This window comes from Eretmochelys imbricata, chromosome 7, assembly GCF_965152235.1.
Source record: "Eretmochelys imbricata isolate rEreImb1 chromosome 7, rEreImb1.hap1, whole genome shotgun sequence".
NCBI classification, from domain to species: domain Eukaryota; kingdom Metazoa; phylum Chordata; order Testudines; family Cheloniidae; genus Eretmochelys; species Eretmochelys imbricata.
In genome coordinates, this window is record NC_135578.1 from 112,116,003 (window position 1) to 112,134,813 (window position 18,811).

Sequence of the window (18,811 nt, forward strand, 5' to 3'; positions counted from 1 at the left end):
GGCCCAGGCTGCTGCTCTTGTGGCAGCCGGGAGCCCTGGGCCCTGTTAAACTGCCCGGGTGGGCTGCAGGGCTTAGAGGCGACACCGGGGGAGGGGGGGGAAGGGTTGGCCACTCGCTCTCCCAGACGCCTGCTCGGGGCACTCGACCCAGCATCCAGCCCTGGCTGAGGAGAGGAAGGGACGGGACCAGAACTGGAAGGGAAGAGGCGGGGCCAGAGCTTCTCCTGTATTCTGAAGATGAACCTTGAAAACATGACTTGCCTATTACCGCTATGAGCATTATTCACCATTGTTGTTACACACTACAGAACCATCCAGTTATTAAAAAGTTACTTGCAGATACTGAGACACCTTGTGTTAGGCTTCACATTTTGGAACATTTGTTCAGTAAGAAATGACTATTGTACACCATCTTAAGGTCAATTGGCCATTGTTGCCATTAACTCTGGTACATCAATTTTAGTGACACAGGTTTTCACATGTTCATGTCATAATTATTTTCTAGATCTTCAACACTAGCAATCCTAAGGAAATAACACTCACTTTAATACCTCCTGACGTTTACAATTTTGTCTATGTGGGAATGCAATGATTTGGGAGTTCTGTCCATACCACTTCTGAATTGAGGATGATTTTATGAGACAGTATCATGAAATTATTGTGTCATGGAAGGCAGGGTTGTGTCATGTTGTCATGCCAGAGACAATGGCGAGTGATCAGCACTCAATGATCGTCTATTCAAAGTAAAACGCTTTGGGACAATGGATTTGTTCAAACTGAGAGAAGACCCTTCCTCCTCTTATCTGAAGGGGGAGAGGTGTGGAATGTACTGGAAAATTACCAGGACTAGAGCAAAAGAAGCATATGATCCCTGCTATAAAAGAACTCACAAGGGGGATCTGAGGGAAGAGCCATTTGGTACCAGATTAAGATGAGAGAGGCTGATGAAGGGCAAGGAGGCAGATGACCTTGACTGTCTGCCTGCCAATTTGTCTCTCTCACAAACAGAACTTGGTCCAATAAAAGATATTACCTCACCCGCTTTGCCTGACAGAGCAAACATGATCCCCCAAGGGAAAGATAAGCTAGTGAGGGACATTCAGTTCAGGATGTTTAATTAGTTTGTATGATCTGTACTCTCCTGTACTTTATATGATTAAGGATAAAAGCTCATACAGATGTTAGACTGTACAAAGTGTAGCAGCCTTCACAACTACTGCGTGCCCCTTGGAGTGTTGAACTGTAAGCCAAAGCTTCACACCTTTCGGGTGGAGTTCTGGGAGGGGAGTTTTAAGTACTGGGGAGTCTGAAGGGTCAGTGCTGTGCCCAGAGGGGTCTACGAGGATGGACAGCACATTCCAACATCTGGAAGAGGATGCCAAATAGAAGGTCTGTCCCCTGAGAGTGTGCTTAGTGACCCTGAGATTAGGATAGTGGCTGGATTCTATTCAGATTCCAGGATCTTGAAACATCCTGGGGATCCAGAGCACAGAGGCTTGGATTACTCTAACAGCAGTTCTAGTAGCAGGCTGTGCCCGAAGAGTCCCTCACTGCTCACTGGCAAAGGGTTCACTGTCATGTAACAGCAACTCCTATCAGGCCTGCCAAACTCACAACACCTAGCATATTGCTGTCATAGTACTTATCTATAAAGAATGTTGTGTAGGGTGTCAAATGAAAGCTTATAACGTAATGGCCACCATAAGCATTGCGAGATGTATGTACGGACGTTGTTCAAGAAGCTGTATGTATATACTAAAAATATGTTTAAATTATGTAAACAGACCGGGTAGATAAACAACTTTTTCCCAGACAAAGGAACGTTGATTTATCTGTGTTCCTAGGTCTCTGAGGTAAATCAAGTACTGTGTAAGTCAACACAACACAAGCTTCATTTGCATATTAAGTCAATAGGAAAAGCAAGGCAACGGGAGAATGAGAAAGACAATAATAGTGTCAGCACACTGAAGAACCAATAGCAGAAGAGAAGAAGTTTCCTCCTTACAGTCCAGAGAACCTCTGAAGTGTAATGAGAACCCTTTGGGGGGGGGGGGGGGGTCCATTACTAAGGGAGCAAAAAGAACAGCACTTTGTTTTTCTCCATGTAAGCTGGATCCTGGCCCAAGGGTCTGGTGACACTGAGAGATTTGCTTTAGGTGAGCAACTTAACTTAGACAGAGAGTTTAGTTTGCTAAAGTTATATTTAGTCTCCTAGAAGCATGTTATACTTTTGTTTTATTTGTAACCATATCTGTTTCTCCTGTGCTTACTGAGTATCACTTGAATTTCTATCTTTGTTAATAAAATTCTCTTTGTTTTATCAAAAATGTGAATTCTTAGTTGACTCAAGTAAGCTCTTGTGCACATTGTCTTTTTGGAGGCAGCAGATTTCATAAACAGTGAGTGTCCAGTGAGGGAGATCCCATAGGGAAATACTGGATCCCATAGGGAAATACTCTTCAAGAGGGATTGGGGACTGGGTGCACCAAGTGTTACCTGCAAGGCAAAGTAAACGCTGGCAGAGTTCTGAGAGATTTGTCAGGTGTGGTTAACACACTCAGGTGACAGGAAGCTATCACCTAGTTTAGCTCCAGCAAGTCTCTTTGCCAACGCAAAGGGGTAACGAGGTAACTCATAGTTCTGGGTGCCCCAAGAAAGTGTCACAGAGGGTACGAGTGCCTTATTTGCAACAGAGAACATACATTAGAGATTATAATTTTCCTATGTGTAGTTAGAGGAAAAATCCAGCAAGAATTCTTGATACATATATACATTTACTATTCTTTGCATATGTAGTTGCTTCATCCTCTTTGCTACTACTATACCACTGTGAAGCAACGTGATGATTTTTCCTTTAGCTCATCCATTCTGATTGATCATTGTCTAGCTATGTTGTCACTGAGCTAGACTTACAGTCATTATTGACAGGAGTTGACCCTTTGCAAAGAAGCATGACTGCCTTGGCTTCTCTGCCATATGAAAACAAGATGAGGTCTAATACTGAAGGTCATTAACAGATAAAGGAAAAGCACATTTTTCTAATATATTACTTATTAAGTGTAATTGATTATTACCAGCAGGAGAGTGAGTCTGTGGGGGGGGGGGAGGTGAGAAAACCTGGATTTGTGCTGGAAATGGCCCACCTTGATTATCATGCACATTGTAGGGAGAGTGGTCACTTTGGATGGGCTATTACCAGCAGGAGAGTGAGTTTGTGTGGGGGGAGGGGGGCGGAGGGTGAGAAAAGCTGGATTTGTGCTGGAAATGGCCCAACTTGATTATCATACACATTGTAAGGAGAGTGATCACTTTAGATAAGCTATTACCAGCAGGAGAGTGGGGTGGGAGGAGGTATTGTTTCATGGTCTCTGTGTATATAATGTCTTCTGCAGTTTCCACAGTATGCATCCGATGAAGTGAGCTGTAGCTCAGGAAAGCTCATGCTCAAATAAATTGGTTAGTCTCTAAGGTGCCACAAGTACTCCTTTTCTTTTTGCGAATACAGACTAACACGGCTGCTACTCTGAACCCTGTCATTATGATAAGCAATGCTGTCAGGTGTGATACTTCTTTATTTTGTAAAAACAACCCAGTGCCAAAACGCTAACCTTCACTGACAACAAATGATTAACATTGTGTACTGGGGTACTCCAAGAGAATAACATAATAGCCCCAAATTGTCTTTAAACTGATGGCTAAAGATACTGTGTTTCAACAAAGGATGACAAAATTTGACAAAGGAGTTCAACAACCCTGGAAGGAGGTAGGAAGAACACTACATCAATCCCAAACTAGTTACATAAGGTAAACAATTCAGAGACCAAGGTGCCGGGGGGCCATTACAATGTACACCACCAGATGAGACAGGCTGACAGAGAAGGGGATTCACAGAGTGTGAAGGAAGAAAAAAATGTGAACTAGGGCTCAAGTAAGAGAACAAGTTGTTAGAGTACAGAAGGTGAAACAGCTACATGGCTGATCTAAGGATGTAAACTTTTTGATTATAACACATAAAGGTACCTGAAATGCTAAGAAACTTTCCTACCAACCTAGTATGATTTGTGTAACTTTAGACTGCAATTGAAGTGTTTTAGTATTGATTTACTAATTACTCAATGTGGAAATGTTTCTGAAAGTAGTAGGGTTCAATTATGACTGAGGATACGATTCTGTCATGGAGGTCACAGATTCTGTGACTTTCCGGAATTTCCATGACTTCTTTTGGGGCAGGGCTGGAGCAGCTCTCAGCCCCGGGCCACTGGAGCAACGGTCACAGGGCAGAAGCAGCGGCCAGGACTGGGTCAGTCCCCTCTGAAGCTGGAGCAGCAGTGGTCAGCCCCTGCCACAGTAGCAGCAGTGGGGCTAGAGCAGCTGCAAGCCTCTGGCAGCGTCCTATTTATCCCCTGCAGGATATTTTTCATAAAAATCAGGGACAGGTCACAGGGTTCTGAGAATTTTTGTTTATTGCCCACAACATTTTTATTAAAAATACCTGTGACAGAATCTTAACCTTAGTTATCACCAACACCATGAAGATTTCATTTGGGACTTATAATTATAATACTAATCTCCCTGATTTCGAGGAGGATGTAGACAAACACAGTTAGTACTAGAGTCTTTGCTTGACTCTATAGACCAATTCAGGAAGAACAACATTTACCTCACTGGCCACAGAGCCATTTGCCTTGTTGTGTTAGTTGAGCTGCACATAGTTTCTGGCCTGAGGCAGTTCTTTCAGCTGCGTAGCGCAGTTCTTCTCGAAGTCATTAACACCCACTCTTACAGCGTTGCACCATGCAATGCGATCAGTCATCAGTTGCTCAAAAGTTGAATCAGAAATACTCGTCTTGTGAATATTTTGTTTCAGAGTGTCTTTGAAGCATTTAATTGGCCCTCCTCACTTACAGTTGCCAGAGCTTCATTCAAAATACAGAATTTGTTTTACTTGATGAGTCTCAGGCATACGAATTACATGACCAGTCCATCTCAGTTGAGTGCAAATCGAATGAGTCTTTTACCAACCAAACCAGCTTTTGCCAAAACATCCATGTTGGACACTTGGTCCTGACATTTGATGCCCAGCAGTCACTGTAGGTGTCACAAATGGAAATTGTCAAGCTTTTTAATGTGACTTGATAATGTTTCAGACTGACAGAATATACCCATGTTCACACCCTACACACAATTGTAATAACTGTTTTACAAGTTATGCCTTGTGAAATATAATTTAAAAACTCATAATTTGCTTATCAGTAAAATCATGGCAAAATGCACATAGCTGCATTATATGTGAAGTTATAAACATAAGCTAAGATCATTACTAAAAGTATGTTTTCCAGAGAAGTGTGAGGAGTGCCCAAATCAATCCCTCAGAGACAAAGGGTAAGCTAATGCCTCAGACAGGTGTAAATAGGCTGATGGACCATCACCTGATAAGTGGCCATTCTTAGGTAGGAAAGGGGGCAGATGAAAAAAAATCTACATCTTAGCAAAGAAACAGCATGGAGTTCCCTGCCACACAGACACTGGTGCCTTGCTTCCAGCTGGAAATGTTTTTCAAGAGGGGGACTGAAACTATAAAAAGGAGGGACAAACACACCCCTTTCTCTGCACATCTATTCACTGCACCTGAAAGACACAGGAAGCAGCCGTTAGACTGGGGGAGGGATCCTGACCTGTGAAGTTTGGTTAGTAAGACTACTGAAAGCATGTGGTGAGAAAACTTTCCTTTGAATTTCACATAGTTTGTGAAGTTAGGCACCAGCAGCATTTTATCTTTATTTACGTTGTAACCATTTCTGACTTTTGTGTCTCACTACTTATACTCACTACTTATACTCACTGAAAATCTCACTGTAGTTAATAAACTTGTTTTATCTAATCCAGTGTGTTTAAATTGAAGCATCTGGGAAACTCCATTTGGGGTGACAAGTTGTATACATATTTCTTTTAAAGAAATAATGGACATAATTTAGCTTGTATTGTCTAGGAGAGAGCTGGGCAATACAGAACATATGTTTTTGGGGGAGTATCTAAGAAGGGGTTGTGTTGGGGTCACCTTGTAATATAACCAAGGCTGATGAGAGCCAGAGTGTAACCCATGTGTGGCTGGCAGGTTGCAGCTGCACACAGACACTCAGGATCTGGTTTGCATGTTTGAAGGTTCTTTGCAAGTGGCCCAGGTGGGAGCTACTTCAGCAAAGCATTGTAAGAAACCCAAAGTTGTAAAGCAGGGGTGACACCAGCTGCTCATTAGTTTGGATTGTACCTGGTATGTCACAAACATACATAGAGAAATGTCATGAGGACAACAGCATTATACACTTTAATTTGTGTCTACAGATAGATTCCATGTTCCTTCCAAATGTAGTGATAAAGGCAACAATATGTGGTGCTGACTTTCTTAATTTGTGATCGAATGTCACTTCATTATTTAACATACTGCTGAGATAAATAAACTGTTTGATGCTTTGGAGCATGATACCTTCCAAGATTATTGATGGTTCTTGGTAAAGTTGTTGAGGAGATGGCAGATACAGGTTTTGTTTGGCTGATGGTAAGGACAAAAAGTTATGAGCCACCACAGCAAGGTGGTTTGTACGATCCGGTAATGCTGCTTCAGAATGTGCCACCAAGGTGCAATCATCGGAGTAGAACAGTTCCTGGATCAAAGCTTCGCTCACTTTGGTATTTGCAAGTAGACGAGAAAGATTATAGAACCTGTTAGTTCAAAAGTGTATAAAGTCACCATGAAGGGCTTCCTCTAGCATCGCAGCAAAATATAAACAAAATGGCTAGGAGAAAAGACATCCTTACTTCACCCCATTTGTGACTGGAAATGGATCTGTTAGATCACCATCAACACTAACTTTTCCATCCATGCCTTCATGGAATTGCCAAACAATGTTAATAAATTTGTCTGAGCATCCAAATTTAGTAAGCAATTTCCAGACAGCCGTGTGGCTGACCGTGTCAAAAGCTTTGTTTAGACTGAGAAACATGATGTTCAAAGGTTGATGTTGTTCGTGACATTTTTATTTTAATTGTCAAACAATGAAAATCATGCCACAGAACTCCGCTGAACGCAAAAGCCGCACTGTGACTTAGACCGAACTTTGTCAACAATTTGGACCAGGAGCTGGTTCAAGAGAATCCATGCAGGAATGTTACTGGGCACAGAAAGCGAGGAGATGCTGCAGTAGATATCATAGTCACTGTTTAAGCCTTTGCACTTACAGATAGTAACAAGGTTGGCATCTTTTATATGTTGCAGTATGATTTCTTGAAGCCAGACATGATAAGAATTCAAAAAGCTTGTCAATGAGAGGATTTCCTCCATGTTTGACAACTTCAGCTGGAATGCATCAGGACCAGGATATTTGTTATTTTTCATTGCTTGAATAGCCTTTAGCATCTCGGCTCATGAGGGTGGATCAGCAAGTGCATTAGATGTAGGTAGTTTACAGACATTATCCAGTGACTCATCAGGGACAGCAGACAGATGATTAAGTAATTCAGTAAAGTGTTCACACCACCCTTGGTGGATGATAGTGTGATCTGTGATGAGAAATTAATCATCAGCACTTGTTAGTGGTGTAAAGGCAGATTGGGTAGGGCCATACACAGCTTTGACCATATCATAAAAGCCTTTGGGGTCATGTTATTCTGAAAGGACCTGGAATTCAGCCACTTTGTGTTCAAACCACATATTTTGCTTTTGGCAGAATCTGTGTTGAAGTGTGCTGCAAGCTATTCTATATCTAGCCTTTTTCAATTCAGAGAACAGGTCAGGTAAGAGCACATCATGAGCTTGCCTGTTTGGCATGAAGAAGATTTGATATTTCAGAACCATTATCATTAAGCCAAGCTGCATGATGGCATTTTGTATATCCAACACAATTGACAACTTTATTAGAGATTGTATTACACAGGATTCCACCCATTAAGCAGATACATTGTCACTGATTGTTGGAAGAGTTTTCAAAATGGTAGTTAGCTGTGCTGAGAATTGTTCGGTGGTTGACGGATCTTTCATTTAGATGCTTCAATGACTGGTTTTTATGCATTTTCGGCCAAATAGAAAGGGAGAACTTTGACTGAACAAGACAATGGTCAGTCTAGCAATCGGCTCAGTGTAATACCCAGGTTATATGCACGTCCCATAGGTCCCGCTATCAGACCAACACATAGTCACTCAGATGCCAATGACATGACCAAGGATGCATCCAAATTATTTTGTGTTTGTCATGGAGGTGGAAGACAGTGTTTGTGATAAATAATTGCTGCTCAATATGTCACCAATGCTATGTTTGCCAAGTATGCTGCACCATGTAGAATCATCATCACCAACGTGAGTGGGGAGTCAATCAGATCAGATTATTTAGTTTGGAGTAAATTCGCTCCTTCCCCTCATCAGAGTTAGTGACTGTTTGCATGTAGGCACTGATTACTGAAGCATAACATCCACCTCTCAGGGAAGCTGAAGCTTCATCAGTCTGTCATTTATACCAGTGGGTAGGCTCCCCAAACAAGGGACAAGATTTTTTCTAATTGCAAAGCCAACGCCCATGTTATGGGCTTGTTTTGTAGCTGTCCCTTCCAGAAGAATGTGTACCTAGAACTCTTTCAGTCAGTTGACCCTCTTCAGTAAATTACTTCTCACTCAGCACCACAATGTTGACGCGATATCTTTCAAGCTCTTGAGCAATCAGAACTATCTGCCGAGCAGGAGAGTCAGTTTGATCTGGTCGATCCATTAGCGTACAGACCTTCCATGTTATTACACTGAGACAAAATGTCAAAAACAGGCTGGATAGCCATCTGTTTTGGATGGTTAAGACACAACAAATCCTCCATCTGGGCAGGGGGGTAGACTAGATGACCCTTGTGGTCCCATCTAACCCAATGATGCTGTGATTGCTAATCTGGCCAGTTGCTAACATGCATCACAGCTCCAAACTAGCTACTTTTATGAAAAATGTAAAGGAGATGTCAGCCTTCTCAAAACTTACAATCACTCATTTCTGAGCTAAGAATCTATAGTATTTATATATTGCTTTTCATCTCGATGCAGCGAAGTAATTTGTGCACGTATGTTGATAAATAACAGCCTCTCTATCACTGTTTGACAGCTGACTATGTTTAAAAAAAAGAAAAACAACAATATAAAATTCATTTAAGCTAACTTCCACCCAGGAGACATCATTAAGAAACATCATTTTAGATATCACTATACTATATAACAAAACTTATATTTTCAGTCTTGTGTAATCTCAAAAGTAATTTTGGTTGGATTAGTTTTCAAATGATAGGCAGCCTTGGAAATCTAAAAATTTCAAAATCTTAAATTCTAGAAGAAAGAGGTGTTTTCAAATAACACTTTAACATTTTAAATTCCCTTGTAGAAGAATATCATACAATCTTACAAAAAGGTTTACAAATTTGCTGATGTTTTTGATCCCAAAATATGTTTTGATCACCACTCTATTACTATTATAAACCTCATATGTAAGAATTACAACACAGCTGCAGATGGACTGTGTCCGGGGAATGCCAGGTCACTCATATGAGCCTTCATTATGTCTTAGCTGGATTACTGTAAATGTACATAGAATTTCTTGTTTTCTTTCTACAAGCTACCATGTTTTCAGATTTCTATAGCTAGATTGCTAACATTAGTGAAACACTTCTGTCTGGTGTCAGTGCAGAGCTTCACTACCACTACCACTAGGGAGTCTGTACTTTAGGCAGGCACAATTTCTCTAGATATTGCCCGATTTGTGGTGAAGGAGGAAAGATGGGATACCCTTTGCATCAGACAATAGGTTGGTACAAGATTCATGTGTTAGTTTGGGGAGTAGAGATCTCATGGCCTGCCCATTTCTGGGTGAGTTATATACCGGGGGGGATACAGAGGTGAGCAGTCCACAAACTGCTTAAGAGCTGGCAAAGAAAAAAAAATTAAAACAATTTTTAGGCCAAATCACTGAAATCAGCAGAGCTATACTCATTTACAAAAGAAGAGGATATTACCCTTTAAGTATAAGAACCAATCAGAGCAGATTAGATTGAAGTAGCTAACCAGATTAGAGACATTTGCACATACATTGCACAGTTATTGGGAAATAAACATATAGCAATTATGTAAATCTTGCACTCTGGTGAATAATAGCTGTCTGACAATGTACACAAATTTGCATACTGAATGGTTATTGAGGAATAACTGAACAGTGATACTCCAAAGTACTGTAGATAATTCATACAAATTAAAAGTTACACATTCTTATAAAACAGTTGAATTTTTTAAAAAAGTGTTTCAATTTAATCCTGCTTTAGCTCAGAGAATAGTCCTACATTTTCAGATAGGGTCCAATGCTGTATTCCTTTCCCAGCCAAATCCCACAGCACACTTGTCTTTTAACAACATATTCAAGAAAGAAAAAGTGAAGACTCTCTGGATTTTGTTTAAAAAAATCAGTTTTCTTCCACAGTTTTTCTAATACGAGTTTATAGTAAAAATTCTATACAAAATGCTTATTTTAAAATCATCACATTTAGGTCTACCTGCATTTATATAAATCAGCTTAACTGGCCTATGATTTCTATTACATACTAACACTGAAGGCACAGGTGTTGACTTCTACTGGCTCTGGCGGGTGCTCAACCCACCTCTGCACCCGGCCGTGCCTCAACTCCACCCCTGCCCTGCCCCCTCCCATTTCCATTCCAACCCCTTCCCCAAATCCCCGCCAAGGCCCCACCTCCTCCCCTAAGTGCTCCATGTTCCCGCTCTTCCCCCCTCCCTCCCAGAGCTTGCTACAGCTATTTAGCGGTGGCAAGCGCTGGGAGGTAGGTAGAGGAGCGAGGATGTGGTGTGCTCAGGGCAGGAGGCGGAGGAGGAGGTGAGGTGGGGCGGGGAGCTTGGCTGCTGGGGGGTGCAGAGCACCCACTAATTTTTCCCCATGGGTGCTCCAGCCCCGGGGCACCCATGGAGTTGGTGCCTATGACTGAAGGTATACAGTTGGAAAAATATTTTGGCTAATAACTGTATTTTCCCAGAGTACAGAGGTCAGGATCCTCAGCAGTAGTAAAGCAGTGTGGGCACACACAAATTAAAGGTTTCCATGTAAGGATTTCTTAAGAATTAAGAACTGGCAAATCTAATGCTTTGATGGAACATAAATTAGTATGTATTCAATCAGACATTAGAAGAAGCAAGTTACCTGAAGAAGGTGACAAAGAACTGCACGAGATCCATGATGGTGTTGTGCTGTGAAAAGGCAACCTGCAAATAAAAACAAAATAATTACCACAACATTTTCACAGTCAACAGTCCCTTAGGATGTTCTTAAAATAGTGATTTTTGACTCCACAGACGATCAATTTAAAGTGTAATTTCGGCATGGTATGCATACCTGCACAACATCCACTTACCATAAAGAGAGCTGGGTAAATAACTTCCAAAACAGGTGCTAAAAATTGATCTCTTTATGTCAAGTGCAAAACAGTGGAATGCAGTCATCATCTCATATTAAAATTAATGGAAATACACACAAGAATATAATGTGACATGTATAATATCAGGAACAAAATTTTGAAGATTAATAGACAATTCCAGAAAAAAAAACATAAAAATTGTCTTTTTTATATTTAACTCAGTAATATTTTAATTATTTTTTAAATTATTTCCATTTTAGTTACGATATTGAGAACAGATCTTAAAAGCAACACTCAAAAACATTCTACGCCATTAAACCAAGACATTTTTAAAGTTTTTTTCCAAGATAAAGCATACTACAACATATTTTTTAAATAATGTTAATTTTTTAAAAAACAGATAAATTTGGTGCATAATAAAAACAGATTATTCCAAAACAAACACATGTTAACAAATAGTGTTTTAGGTGAGGATACTTTTTAAAATAATGTGGCAATATTTCAATATTTGTGCAATATTTCAAATCAAGCCCTTCTACTAGATCTATTCACAGTGCTAGAATAAATGTCCTCCAACAAGTTTTTTTAAATAATTGCACATCATACATCCTATAATTTATTTTTAAATAATGTTAACAGCTGTGCCTAATGTTTTAGAGTTATAGTTGCCAATATCCCTAGATCCATCTCTTGTTCAGTGTTTTGTAGTATGTAATTATTGAATTGAGGACATATTCTATTCTCTATTACTGTTACTGTAGAATTTTCTGTAGTGAATTGCAAAAGGTGTTTTTCTGACAATGCTCCGACCCTATCCAAATCATTCTTGTTTCTACTATTTTTCTGCGATAATGGTCTGGTCCTCACTTCCCATATATCCAAAGAACTTCAATTTTCCCTCAGAGTCAATATATGCACTTTTGATAGGATACATCAAAACAATTATTATAGCTTCTTTCTAAAAGGTGGTATTATTATTAACGATTATGCTACAAAGGTATTTTTGTTCATTCAACTGTCCAAATGGTTCTCTCACACAGAATCTTGGCTTTCCATTATTCCACATTAGGGTTAGAATGTGACTTCAGCCCTACACAAGGAGTGGTGTATTAATTTCCCTATTGGAGGAATAAACCCAGAAGACATTGTCCCTCGAACAGACTTCTGAAAACTGGAATTCATCTTCTGCTGCCTCCTTCTAAATCATATACTGTTGCAATCAGCCAGCAGCAATTTATGACACTCATCACTCCAGCTCAGTTGCACTGGCCACAGTTAAGGGAGTGTTTATAGATCCAAGGCTCTATCCTTACCCTGACCACTTGCTGAGGAAGGGGAATTAGCAGACATGGGTCTGAGGAGACCATGCAGCAGAAAAGGGAAGTTATTGCTACTCTTAATACCCTTACATGGATGTGTAGTCTAAGTTACTGTCTAGCCCTAACCTTGTTTATCTGCAGTACATAGACTTCCTCTACCTCGTACATCAAATGCTCAACTTTGGCACTACATCATTTGTACTGTAATAAACTTTAGAGCCTACAAGTCCACTCAGTCTTACTTCTTGTTCAGCCAATCGCTCAGACAAACAAGGTTGTATACATTTGCAGGAGATAATGCTGCCCACTTCTTGTTTACAATGTCACCTGAAAATGAGAACAGGGATTTGCATGGCACTGTTTTAGCCAGCGTCGCAAGATATTTACATGCCAGATGCGCTAAAAATTCATATGTCCCTTGATACTTCAACCACCATTCCAGAGGACATGCATCCATGCTGATGACGGGTTCTGCTTGATAACGATCCAAAACAGTGTGGTCTGACGCATGTTCATTTTCATCATCTGAGTCAGATGCCACCTGCAGAAGGTTGATTTTCTTTTTTGGTGGTTCAGGTTCTGTAGCTTCTGCAGCAGAGTGTTGCTCTTTTAAGACTTTGAAAGCATGCTCCACACCTCATCTCTCTCAGATTTTGGTAGGCACTTCAGATTCTTAAACCTTGGATCAAGTGCTGTAGCTATCTTTAGAAATCTCACATTGGCACCTTCTTTGCGTTTTGTCAAATGCTCTGAAAGTGTTCTTAAAAAGAACATGTGCTGGGTCATCATCCGAGACTGCTATAACATGAAATAAATGGCAGAATGAAGGTAAAACAGAGCAGGAGACATACAATTCTCCCTCAAGGAGTTCAGTCACTAAGTAATTAACGCATTGTTTTTTTTAATGAGCATCATCAGCACGGCCTTTAGAATGGTGGCTGAAGCATGTAGGTGCATACGAATGTTTATCATATCTGGCACATAAATACCTTGCAATGCCAGCTACAAAAGTGCCATGTGAATGCCTGTTCTCACATAAGAAGCAGCATTATCTCCTGTAAGTGTAAACAAACTTGTTTCTCTTAGCAATTGGCTGAACAAGTTGTAAGACTGAGTGGACTTGTAGGCTCTAAAGTTTTACATTGGTTTGTTTTTGAGTTCAGTTATGTAACAAAAAAAATCTACAGTACTTGTATGAGGTGAATTGAAAAATACTATTTCTTTTGTTTATCATTTTTACAGTGCAAATATTTGTAATCAAAATAATAATATAAAATGAGCACTATACACTTTGTATTCTGTGTTGTAATTGAAATCTATATATTTTAAAATGTAGAAAAAAATCCAAAAATTGTTAATACATTTCAGTTGGTATTCTGTTGTTTAACAGTGCAAGTAAAACAGTGATTAATCATGATTAATATTTTTAATCATGCTTAATTTTTGAGTTAATCACATGAGTTAACTGCGATTAATCCACAGCCATATTATTGACTTAAAAAAACCTGACTTTCAATAGTTCATGAACAGTTTTCACGTCCCTCCTTCCTTCCTTCCTCTTATTTATATCTTCTGTAAGTGGATCATTCCAGGCCTGAGTTATCCTATTCTCTACGTGAAGCTTCAAAGAAACGATTTACTTGGAAATCCCACTTTATCAGGAAGGCCTCCATTTAGCTTAATGGAGGGGATAGTTTAATTTTGCAAGTATCAGGTTGCAAAGGCCTAAGTTTCCTGGAGCAACATGTTCAAATTCCAGGTGATGAAGGATCCAAGTACCGCAATCTGAAAGGGAACTGAGGTGGGTGCATCATCTTGAGAGATTGCACTTGTGATAAGAGAAACCAAGAAAGGAGAGAGAGAAGAAAATAGAGAGCCACCATGATACAGGGTAAATGGGATGCCCAGACAAGAAAGCAATAGGGCTGCTTGTGGGAGAGAAAAGGATTCCACTGGGAACAGATGACTAAAATGAGAGACTGTAGGGTCTGAAAGTGAAGACAGACCTAGGGAACCAGATCCACACCGGCCATAAAATATCACTAAAGATGAAGAATGGCTCTAACTGGAGCAAATGAGAGTGCTAAGACCTGGGACAGAATGTCCAACAGAGCCTGAGGCTTACCTAGAGAGATAAGGGCCCTTTCTACTCTGATGTCCAGAAACTTTCACAGGTGTGGGAAGGCCTGAGACTGTTACATCAGCAATGTCCAGGGCACCGAAATCAAGATGCTTCCAGAGCTTGGACACCAGAACCACTAGCATCTATAGGGAGATCTGTGTGTAGAATGAGAGCCTGAATGACAGTGTGGTTAAATTGGTATACTCCTGGGTGGAAGGCCAAGATAGCAGCGAGGTGTACCTTGATGAATGACGCTGCCAGGCCTTGTTGTTTTAGGTGTAGGAGGTACTTTAGGATGAGTGGGATAGGCACCTGAAGTGGAGGTGTGTGACGCTGGGCACGCCAGCAAGTGAACCTTTTCCACTTAGCTAGATAAGTGGTCCTGGTGGATGGTTTCCTGCTGCCAAGTAGGACTTCCCTTACCAGTTCTGAGCTCAAAAGTTCCATGGGGTTTAACCAAGAAGCTTCCGAGCTGGGAGATGAAGGGACTTGAGGTCTGGGTGGAGCAGGCGACCGTGGTCCTAAGCCATCAGGTTGGGGTGGAGTGGCAATGCAATCAGGGTGTTCACTGAGCGTGCCAAGGGCGTGGTGTACCAGTGTTGTCGAGGCCACACTGGGGCCACCAGGATTACCTCCACTTTATCCCGGTGGATCTTGAGAAGTACTTTGTGCACAAGAGGGAATGGAGGAAAGTCTTACAACAGGTGCCCACCCCAGGGTAGCAGAAATGAATCTGTGACCAAGCCTGGGCTGTGATTCTGGAAGGAGCAGAACATCTGGCACTTCCGGTTGCTGTGGATGGCAAACAGGTTGACCTGGAGAAACCCTCACCTTTGGAAGATGGAGTGTATGATGTCCAGATGGACGGACCACTGGTGACTGTGGAACAGTCTGCTGAGGTGGTCTAGTAGGTCTTTCTGAGCTCCTGGGAGATAGGACGCCTTTAGGTGACTGGAGTGGGCTATGCAGAACTCCCAGAGCCTGAGGGTTTCTCGACATGGGGGGAGGAACGGGCTCCACCCTACTTGTTGATGTAAAACATGGCAGTGTTCGTCCTCATTGCCATGTCCGTCCCATGTCCGTCCTCATTGCAATGCACTGGCCTTTTCGGGCCCGAAAAGTTTGGCATGCTAGACATACCGCCCTGAGCTCCTGGATGTTGATATGAAGGGAGAGCTCATCCACAGACTAGAGGCCCTGCGTTTGTAGGTCTCCCAGATGCGCACCCCAACCCAGAGCGGAAGCGTCCATTACCAGGGACAAGGAGGGCTGGGTACTGTTGAAGGGGACTCCTTTGCATACCATCCAAGGGTCAAGCCACCATTGAAAGGACTTGAGTATATGCTCTGGTATCATCACTACTAAGTCCAGGTTGTCGCGTCCTGGGCGATAGGCCGAATCAAGCCATGCTTGCACGGATCTGAGCCTCAGTCTGGCATACCGGACCACATACGTGCAGGCTGCCATGTGGCCATGGACATGTAGGCAGCCCCTTGCAGTAGTGGTTCAGAATCACCTGAGGCCTTGAATGATGTTCAACATAGCTTGGAATTGTGTCTCCAGCAAAAGCACTCTTGCCTGCACCAAATCCAGCACTGCTCCGATGAACTCTATTCTCAGGGTTGGAGACAGGGTTGACTTGTTCACGCTGAGGAGGAGGCCCAGTCTCTCGAAAGTGGATCTGACGAACCAGACCTGAGATTCCACCTGCTCCCTGGTGTGCCCCCTGAGCAGCCAGTCGTCACAGGAGGGGTTTACCTGCTCCTGTCCCTTGTGAAGGGAGGCTGCTACGACTGACATGCACTTGGTGAAAACTCGGGGGGCTGTCGACAGACCCAATGGGAGAACCATGAACTGATAGTGCTTGTGGTCGACCACAAACCTTAGAAATCGCCTGTGTGTGGGGCAAATGGCTATGTGAAAATACATGTCTTTCATGTGAAGGGCGGCGTACCAGTCTCCTAGATTCAGGGAAGGGATAATTGTGCTCAGGGAGACCATATGGAATTTCAACTTCACCATGAATTCGTTGAGTCCTCGCAGATGTAGAATGGGTCGGAGACCCCCCTTTGCCTTGGGGATTAGGAAATAGCGGAAGTAGAATCCCTTGCCCCTTAGCTCCTGAGGAACCTCCTCCACCGCTCCTACAGCGAGGAGTGACTGCACCTTCTGGATAATGAGTTGTTCATGAGAAGGGTCCCTGAAGAGGGATGGGGAAGGGGGGTAAGAGGGAGGGGAGGAACAGAACTGAGAGAATATCCCACTTCTACCACGTGACAAACCCAGCGGTCTGATGTTATTTGGGACCAAGCTCGGTAGAAGTGGGATAGACGGTTCAGAAAACACAGGGAAGGATCCGGTGCTGACACCGGTTCTCTGTCCGTGGGTGCACCTTCAAAATGACTGCTTTGAGCCCGACAAAGGTTGAGTCTGGCCCTGGCCCTCCCCAGACAGAGGATGGGAGGGCTTGCGCCTGCCATTTCTGCCCCTGCGTCTGTAGGGATCCTGCCTCGGCCAAGGGGGATATGACTGCTGTTGTTGTGGCTGGGGCTTAAAGGGCTTTCTTTGGGTTGCTGGGGTGTGCATACCCAAGGATTTCTTTGTACCCCTGGAATACTTTAGGCTATGCAGCCAGGAGTCAACAAACGGACCCACCCCATCTATAGGCAGGTCCTGCATAGTTTGTTGAACCTCGGGCGGAAGCCCCAGGCCTGCAGCCATGAGCTATGCCTCATTGTGATTCCTGAGGACAAGTTGCGTGCTGCCAAGTCTGCATCGTCCAGTGAGACCTGTAAAGAGGTCCGTGCCACTGCACTGTCCCCTCGACAATTGCCCCAAACTCCTCTTTGGACTCTGCTGGTATCAATTCCTTAAACTTTAAACTTAAAGTTCCAGGAGTTGAAGTTGTATCGACTCAGGATTGCTTGTTGAAAGCCCCCTGTGGAGTATACTTTGCGTCTGAATAAATCCAGGTGCTTAGCGTCCTTGGACTTAGGTGCTGGGGCTTGCTGTCCCTGCCTCTCCTTCTCATTTACTGCAGCCACCACTACGGAACAGGGTTGCAGGTGTGTGAAGAGGTATTCGTATCCTTTAGAGGGAACAAAATATTTCCTCTCCACCCCCTTGGTGGTGGGAGGGATGGAGGCCAGGGTCTGATAAATGGTCTTAGCATTGGCCTGGATAGTTTTGATGAGTGATAGAACCACCTTAGATGATCCCTACGGTGCCAGGATATCCACCATAGGGTCCTCGGACTCTACCGCCTCCTCAGCCTGCAGGTTCATATTTCATGCCACCCTGCATAGGAGTTCCTGGTGGGCACAGCTATCTATAGGGGGAGGTCCGGAAGGGAGATGCCCGCCACAGCCTCGTCCGGGGAGGAAGACGAGGAGGCTAGAAGGGGAACTGTGTCCCCCTGACCTTCCTGGTCCTCCAGTATCTCCTGTCCTGCCTCTAATCCAGGGTCAGCCACCCCAGGGTCAGGCTCAGGAACAGGGGAGGGTTCCCAGAGGAGGTGGTAGGACTGGTAACTCCTCCGCACCCCTCATGGTGGGATGACTGGCTGCTGCGTCCAGGACCCTTGCCTCAGACGCCACTGAACGGGAACCCCTGGGCCTGGTGGTACACCCAAGGGATCCAAAATGGCCAGTGCACTGGCCCCTGCCACTGGGTGGGCCATGGTGTCACACCTATGTCTGGTCTGCCCTGTGCCGACTTGCATCAGGCCCACTCTGAATATTTAGACCCTGTCTCCGAGCCTGAAGACAAGGGATCTAGACTGTGAGGGCCAGAGCGGCCCCAAGCGTTGTTGGGCCAGGGAGCAATGCAACAAGGCTGGGGAGCGGTGTCTGACCTGGAATGGTACCATGACCTGGAGCAGTACCACAAGCGGGGTCTGCACGATGACATGAATGGTGCCGAGACAGACTGTGCC

General features: G+C 43.1%; 1 protein-coding gene across 1 annotated transcript in view; it reads right to left on the bottom strand.

The window, feature by feature from the left end:
- The window catches only part of ATRNL1 (attractin like 1), a 1,064,110-nt gene that overhangs the window by 426,006 nt on the left and 619,293 nt on the right, over positions 1-18,811 (bottom strand). The window contains exon 25 of the mRNA XM_077821844.1: positions 11,223-11,284. Coding sequence (XP_077677970.1) covers positions 11,223-11,284 — 62 coding nt within the window. The remainder of the gene's footprint in view (positions 1-11,222; positions 11,285-18,811) is intronic.